This window comes from Manihot esculenta, chromosome 9, assembly GCF_001659605.2.
Source record: "Manihot esculenta cultivar AM560-2 chromosome 9, M.esculenta_v8, whole genome shotgun sequence".
Taxonomy (NCBI): Eukaryota; Viridiplantae; Streptophyta; class Magnoliopsida; order Malpighiales; family Euphorbiaceae; genus Manihot; species Manihot esculenta.
In genome coordinates, this window is record NC_035169.2 from 29,477,770 (window position 1) to 29,486,738 (window position 8,969).

At 35.8% G+C, this 8,969-nt stretch overlaps 1 protein-coding gene across 1 annotated transcript; it reads right to left on the reverse strand.

Moving 5' to 3' along the window:
- Positions 1–630: 630 nt before the first annotated feature.
- Positions 631–8,519, reverse strand: LOC110622638 (BEL1-like homeodomain protein 9). The gene is made up of 4 exons (XM_021767227.2): positions 7,067–8,519; positions 1,804–2,174; positions 1,529–1,589; positions 631–1,410 (listed from the first exon to the last, which is right to left on the reverse strand). The coding sequence occupies exons 1-4, from the start codon at positions 8,000–8,002 to the stop codon at positions 883–885; spliced, it is 1,896 nt and encodes a 631-aa protein (XP_021622919.1). The 5' UTR covers positions 8,003–8,519; the 3' UTR covers positions 631–882.
- Between the last annotated feature and the right edge of the window lie 450 nt (positions 8,520–8,969).

The following is an 8,969-nucleotide window of genomic DNA, read 5'->3' on the forward strand; positions in this document are numbered from 1 at the left end:
ATAATATTATCGACTACGATTAAACCATTCTACATTCAACAGTTGTATTGTAAGATTTCTCAAAATTGGGAGGTAAAGATCCTTGAATCATTAGCTTCAACTCCCACCTCATGGTAATCTTGGAACACTCAACTTTTAAGCCTCTTTTCCACACCATGATTATTTTGGAAAATAGTTTGTGAACTTAACAAGAGAAATTGTTTGAGATTTGGTATATATTTTGAGAGTTGAAACACACAAACACAAAATAAAAGGTGACAGGCCCCCTTTAAGCAATCAAATTATATTCCTTCTCAAAATTTAACAAGCTACTATAACTTCGAAATAGAAAGAACTACCTATCTGCCTTTATCACTTATGTTGAATATATACTTGGTGCTGGGATACTAAATAGTTGACAAAACCAACCAACAATGATATTTGGTTGAGGTTTAGCACAATTTAACTCAAGGGGGGGACCCACACACAAACACACGGACAAAATCCCAGAATTGCAGAAATTTGACTCTGCCAGAGTCTGTCATCTACCCATCTAAGCTTAGCCATTGCTACTTCTGGCAATGCTAAAAGTTTGCAAAATGTGGGCGTTCATTAACATTGGATTTGACTATCTAATGCCAGTACCAATGATTTTGCCACCCAAGGTATCCTTTCTTCTCATTTAATTATACATTTACAGAAGAATTTTACACCAATCCTTCTCTTAGTCACAATATTAAGAGATCATATACATTACAATTTGATGAACATACCTTGTTACACCATGAGGACAAGCATTTGACCAATTTGTATGAACTTGGGCCTGAAAGTAGAAAAAGCACAACGGAATAAAACTTTTAGCATGAATACTGATGCTCAGACAGCTCCTCTCATCAAACCCCTTCAACCAACAAAATCGTGCAACAGTTGCCCTCCAATAACATCCCTTCCAAAGTGTCGATGTTGTGCTTCAAAACTCCCCATGACAAATCCATCGCTACTTGTCTCGAGACCAAGGCCAAAACGTTGAGCTGCATTAAAAGGCTCTGATAAACCTAATCCATTATTCTGGTGAAGACCTAGTGTTAAGGAAACATTGCTGCTTCCAACTGCTGCCCTCATATCAACTCCTACAGGCGGATGGCTTGACATATTGTTGTAAGACAAATTCAATGCTTCCTCATTCCCTGGAGGTAAATCAGGGAGATCATTTCTAGTGCGCTTTGAGAGGATGTCTTGAACCCTTTGGATGGAGGTTGATGGGTTGTCTGATTCAACGGAGTTTGAAAGAGGTACCTGATCGCTTGATTTATTAGCATTTTGTTCCTCCCTTTGTGAAGATTTTTGTGCTTGCCGTGTTTCCAGCATGTGTATTTCTTCTACCATTGGCTTCCAGAGCCTTACTCTTGCATTGATGAACCAATTAGAAACCTGGTTCACATATAGATACTGTCAAACAAGGATCGGATCACTCATTTTCTACGAAAAAGTTTGAACAGTCCAAACTCAAGGCAATAAAAGAATTATCATAGTAATGAAAAATGCATACCTGGCTCCGTGATAGACCAGTTTGTTTGGCTAACATTAGCTTGTCTGTATCTGTAGGATAACTGCAACAGGAAATGTAATTCTTATGATTCTAGTAGAAACATTGGCACACGTATACTCCTTTAACAGTAAGATGAATGAGGAGAATGAGAGAGGGATATAAGGGACAGAACTGGGCAGCTCTATTTCAGAACACGAAAGCAAAGTTAATATTCAATGAACCAACAGAAACTGCAGGGAGTTAGTAATAAAAACTATAAACAGTTGGTTACTCACGGATGCAAGAAGTGTTCAAACAACCATGCCCTAAGGACAGTCACAGCACGCTCAGGAAGACCCCTCTGAGGTCGCCAAACTGGCTGGTGCTCAATGAATCCAGAGTTCTGTACTGGCCTCTGGCAATAAATACCTCTATCAATGTTACCAAACCTTGTTGGCTCTTCTTTTCCAAGGCTAAGCTGACCATGACCCTTGTTGGTTAACTGAAGCTGGTCAGTTATTGCATTCTTCAAGGACCTAAAATGTCTCGACATGGTTTTCACTGCCAAGTTTGCATATGGAGCAGCATTGCCGAGCCCAGCAACACACTCAAAGGAAGTCACCACTGCTTGAATCTGCTGATAATAATGCTTGTACCTCCTGTAAACCTAGAGAAGAAATAAAACACTATTGAATTTCAGGAAACATGCACAAACAGGTATAATGAGAGTGGCAAAAAAATATTCTACCAATACTAAGTGATGAAGAACAGGAAGAAAAAGAGAGATCAAGAGAAACAAATTCTCAAGAATAAAGAGACATTCTAAAAAAAAGTTTATGAATGCTTAATAATAATAATAATAATAATAATACAACAAAATAATAGAAAATTTAGTCCTACATGTAGAGTTTTATCGTCCTATATAAGGATTAGAAACCCTAAAACAATTGAGTACTAAATAGAAATTCTAAGCAATAGAATACTAATTAGAAATCCTAAATGACTTAAGCCTATAATAATAATAATAATAATAATTACCACTAATAGAACGCCTAAATGATAAAACTAAAATTCTAAACTTTATAATTTTAGGATTCCTATTTTTAATTCTCTTCCAATACTGAATTATTCTCCCTTAGCTGAAGAAAACCGACTTCGAGCTCTGTAGCATGGAAGGATGACGAAACAAATTCAAAGAACAAGAAACTTTATCTTCTTGGAAGGCAGCAATAATTTGAAATAAAGAACTTCACATTTTCCTTTGCATCCAGTAAAAAAAATAAAGTAATAATAATAATAAATCTAATAATACTAAAAGTCACAAAAATAAAACTAAAAAATCTAAACTTCCCAATTTTATGATGAGTATAATTCCTTATTTTAATTCTCATACTGCATCACTAAGCAATACCTGGATGATCATTACACAATCATTTCTACCTTTTTAGCATAAATCTCAAGAGATTTAGAGCATTAGTAGCTAAAATGTTGCTGTCAATTTAGACTAAACCACAAATCACCACTTGATTCGTTGAAATCTCATTTATTAAATACAGTTATAGGAAAGAACTAAAAACAAATAAACGTATTCGGGACCTTATTAAAGGGGAAAATACAGTAGTGCACACATTTAGATTGAATAATGGAAAGGTTCACCCCATAAATCAACTTTGTGGTAGTTTTTTTTTCAAGTCACTATATGATGATCTGCACAAGAATAGCAAACCTGAACCTAGCAGAACTTCTGCTTTAGCTTGTTTGTAGTTTCTCTACTTTCCTTGGTTTTGAACAATGCCCAGAACAAATACAGCAGTAGAGTTCTATAGTCCTAATCATATTAGGATAATAATCCAAATTCAATAAGGGATAGAAAATTTGGTCCTATTTGTAGAGTTTTATAGCCTAATTATATTAGTATTAGACAACCTAAAACAATAGGATTCTAATTAGAAATCCTAAGCAATAGAATGCTAATTACAAATCCTAATAATAATAATAATCAATTTAAAAATAATAGAACTCCTAAATGATAATACAAAAACTCTAAACTTTCTAATTTTAGGATTCCTAATTTTAATTCTCTTCCAATACTGAATTATTGTCCCCTAGTTGAAGAAAACTTCAAGCTTTGTACTTAGTAGTGTGTAAGGATGACGAACCAAATTCAAAGGGCAAGAAACTTTATCTTCTTGGAAGGTAGCAAAGAGCTTGAAATAAAGAACCTCACGCACTTCCAATTTTATTATGAGCACAATTCCTAATTTTAATTCTCTTCCCATACTGCATCACTAAGTGATACTTGATCATTTCTCCTCTTTTAGCATAAATCTCAAAAGCTTTAGAGCATTAGTGGCTAAAATGTTGCTGTCAATTTGGACTAAAACAGCAAAACACCGTGCAAGTTGTTGCACTTTATTAAATATATGTTATAAGAAAAAGCTAAAAACAAATCAACTTAATTCGGACCTTATTCAAGGGAAACATATAGCTAGTACACACATTTAGATTAAATGATGGGAAGGTTCACCCTATAAGTCAACCCTGTGGTAGTGTTTTTTCAAGTCACTATATGATGGTCTGAACAAGAACCAACAGCAAATGTGAACCTATTAGAACTTTTGCTTTAGCTTGTTTGTAGTTTCTCTACTTTCCTTGGTTTTGACCAATGCCCAGAACAAATAAGGAAGGAGTTGGTCCTTAGTGGCAGCTGCAGATCCTTTTTTTTCAAGTGGGAGTGAAACATGCACATTGCACGCATGTGAAAAGACAAACAAAAAAATATCATTTATATGTAACAAATAAAAATAAATACATGAACATCAACAATGCTACTTCATATAAAAAATGCTATTTCTTTTTCTCGTGCCAAAGAGAGATACTAATGCGCTTCATTGATCAAGAGAAAACATACATTAAAATTATTATTAAGTACGTATTCAAGTGAAAAGATACAAATACAGATTTACAAGATCGAATGGAACAAATTTAACGTTCGATTCTATCTCATTTTCTACATTAAAATGACAAGTCTAATCAAATTCGATCAAGTTGATTAGTTTTTGGAACAAATCAAAATATAGCGATTAGATTGCCACATTGTTCTCTAGGGGCCTAAATAATTGAGTGGTGGCAAGCGAAATTAAACCAAAGCCGTCAAAGCTTATGCTTCATGACTAGTAGTCCTCCCTAACTTCATCCTAATTGAGGTTGAATTCAACTGACATCTCTAAGGAACCCCATGAAGTCTTCCCAATTAAATTATATAATGCTTTCAATGTTCACTAGGATAGGCACATCCTCGGGGAATGGCATTTTCCTAAGCGTTTAAACATAAATCAGAAAATTTTTTTTTATCATTTAAAAGACCTAAGGGCAAGCTATAACGTCTATCAGGCTATCAGCCAAAGACTGCACCATAGAGAACTTGAAGATAACTGCAAATCCAAGGGTGAGGATAACTTGTAGGAAGCTTAAAATGATTTTGTTCCAACACCTCAACACCAGATTGCCAAAAAATGGAATTGCTTTAACAACATATCCACCACAAACATAAAGACAACACTGATTAGCTTCAAACCATTTACAAATATCTTAAACATCATTTACTATGTCGATTTCAATAGAAACAAATATGACATGAAAATGCACACATCCACACACAAACACACACAAAAAAGAGCATATTGTGATATAGTTGTGCTAGCTGAAGCACAACAATAAGAGAGACTAATTACTCATGTGAATCACCATTGTGCTGGCCTTGTAGCTTAGTGGCACTAGATTTCTGCAAATGGGCAAGAAGGATCTCAGGACCAAGTCTTCTCTTTTTAGACTGCTAAACTAACAAACTAATAATTCACCAAAAGTTCACGTGTAATCGAATTCAACTGATAAAAAAGCAATTACAAGTGATGATTCCAACAGAAACAAAACCAACTCAGCCAGCTTAATAAAGTTTTTGATACAATCACTCATCTTGAATCATATTCATTAGCATTCAAGTGCAAGAGAGAAGTTATAGCAGACGGCACTTCTCCTCAAATACCACATAAGAGAATACATTCAATAAGGCATGCAAAGCAAGGGACAGGCAAGATGGTAAAAGACTCAACCTCTTGGTTAAGATCTAATTCATGTTTCTTCCTCTCTACCCAAATGACATCTCCCACATAATCATTTTTAAAAAAAAAATTTGAGGAAAAAAAAAAGAGTTACAAATAAACTTTAGCATACTTCAATCCTTGGTCTTCCTATTTCTAAACTTCCAAATGCATATACAAAAAGCAAAGATGTCCTACAATGCAATAATATCTTGTTGGTGAATATAGATAGATAAGCCTATGGCATATTTTGGACAAAGCACCACCACATATTTCATCCATAAGCAAAATTCCACATAGAAGTAGCAAATTATCAAATTCTACTAGTGTGCTTTATCCACTTCACAATCATGGCAATATTGTCAAATTCGGTCATATATTCCAAATATTTAATAGATCAGATGAATAACTCTTTCAATTAGCATGTATACTATGTACAACTTATCTCAAATGCATAGCAAGATCCATCTAACCACCATACATCATTTAATTCAATGTGACTCTCTCATGATGACCAACCACCAAATAGACTATCATAACAGGCTATAGGGATCCAAGTGTAAAATCAAATTCCATGATGAAGATGAGCACATAAAGTGCACATGAAGGAATAATTCCATCACTAACTTATCTTTGTTCTTCAGAAGGTCAGAATCACATCCCATATTGATAATTTTGATATTAGCATAACCCACTTGAATTGAAACCAGTCCTTGAAAAAGTCCAGACACCTTGTCTTCTACTCATCTGTTTTCTTTAGGAATGGAATAAAATTATTGCTTTCCATACCTACTTTTTTGAAGTATAAATCTTTTCAAGGGGATTCCTTCAATCACTTTATGCACAATGTGCCCAGAACATAGTGACACGGTCACTTGTTAGAACTCTTTCTATGGCTGTCAGACACTTTATAACACTAATCTTTGTGCATATATTCCCTTCTATCGACTTTTCACAAAAGATGATTTTGTGATCATCGAGGCCCTCTATTATACCCCTCGAATAACAAGAATGAAGAATCCTAATAATACAGTTGAAGGGAAGCTATAAATTACAGACGTTACAGAATCACTTATTCATGCAACATCACCATTTGTATAATGGTTCAAACAACGTCTGTCCCAGCACATTATTAGAATCAAATAATTCATTTAATAATAGCAATTGATGGCTCCCACAGCGACAAAATGCTTGGTTTTCACAGAGAGAGGTGTTGAAGGAAGATTGAAATATGCAAATTACATCTACCAACAGGAATTTAAAACAACCAGACAATAGGACTAAATGGCAGGAAATAAACAATATAAAGAGTGGTTTCACGAACCATCAAGAATACTAAACGTGAACTAAGTATCGACAAAACTAGAAGTTAAACCCAAGAATGGCTTCACTAGACCAACCTTTTTAGCTCAAATGCAAATGAGAAAAATAGAAGAAAGATATCACATGAGATGCATACCTCATCTAGCATTGAAATTAGCCTTGACTTCTTTCTCCGGCTTTCACCTCCATCACCACAAGTAAGTGGATCATCCACAATTCCGCATGCGTTCAAACACTCCACAGGAGGATCCATCAAAGAGGCATCCATCGTGATCTTCTCGCTGTAAATTCCCCGACCCATATCACAAAACTCTTCGAGCAGCTGCTGTGCAGGCTTCAAAAATCTCGATCCTTTTAAAATCGAAGCGTATCCCGTGAATGGCCCAAGAGGGACCGTACTTCTAGAGAGGTCGTTCGAGGTCGAGCCACTGCCTCCAACAATGCCAGGAACAATATATCCATCACCACCGCCAGCAGTAACCTTATCACCGTAAACTGCAGATCCGTATCTTTGCAAATTAAGCTCTAAAGGGATATTACCTTGGTGGGTGTGGTGAGAAGACAAAGATAAAGACAAGCCTTGGCCAGTGGTATTAGACTCGCGAGCCAAAGACAAAGGTTCTGGTTTAAACGCTACAGCTTCACTACCACCATTATATGGCTGGTCAAAATCTCTCAGGTTTTGAAGATTATGCGCAGCGTAAAAAAAAGGGTTAGCGTTAATATCTTGAATTGAGGTAGGATTTATTGGCAAAGAGGATTGCGGATCCAAGTAAGGATGATGCGAAGTAGTAGCAGAAGAAGAAGCAGCATTCACGATCCCAGCAACAAAACCCATTAGATTAACGCCTTCCTCTTTGACCACAGAAACTCCGTTTGCTTTACAGGTCTCACTAACACCCGAGAGAGAAGGATTAGCACAAGCTAGCAAATCTGAAGAGAGAAGCGAGGGATCATATAGAGGGAGTAACCCAGTACAACCCTGAAGGTCAGGATGGTTTTGAGCCACAACTCTTAACTTATCTCTTCTGCTTTGCTGTGGGACATGGTAGGGCTCAAAACCCTCCGCCATAGCTTACACAGAGACCCAAAAAAAAAACAAGTCTGTACTCGTACCCTTTTGTGAGAGAGAGCAAATTATTAAAAAGGAAAAATTAAAGAGAAAACAAGCAAAGAGAAGAGGTAGGATAGGGCATTAAAGACGAATAAACGAAAGAAAAAGAGAGAGAAGAGTGACAAAGAAGTAGTGGTGATGACGAAATGAAAGGCTATCACGTTCATCTGCTGCTGCAAAAATGGCAGGTTAGCAGAGATACGTGAAGTGAAGGGATAGCTTGAAAGAAAGAAAAAAAAAAAGGAACTTGGGCTATGTTATGGAGGTTGGGTTGCTCACTTCACGCATACATAGACACTCACTCACACACACACACACACAGACACACACACACACACACACAAACACAACAGCTGCAATAACAAAGTCTATGTTACTGAGTCCTCTCGTTCTCGCTCTCGATCTCACTGTCTCTCCATTGGGAGGTCACTGGAGAGCATAGGGTTTCGAGAAACCGGACGACGACCGTCTATTTCCGGTAATAATTGAAGGGAACTACTGTGTTGCAGATATTTCTGACATGGTTTTGTCGTTTTATATAATTTTTTGTGTTTCTGGCTTTTTTTTAATATTATTACTATTAATTTAGAAATAATAATTAGGTTTAATTTGGTGAAGGAGTAGAGGTGATGACGCACGTGAGAACGCGGGAACAGAACTATGAATGAAAGCTAAGAAAAGGCTGAGCGATTTAGAGTTTGGCCTTCTCCACACTCATCCGCCAAACTCTTGAAATAATAATTAAAATATACAAAAATTTAAAAAATAAATAAATAAATAAAGCCTCTTTTTTCTCGCTCTTTTGCTTACTCGTTTCTCGAGGGTTTTTTTCTTTTATTCTTTTTCTATATTATGATTAATTAATTATTTTATTTTATTTTATTTTATTTTATATTATTATACGTAAATTTTGAGAAAGCCAAAG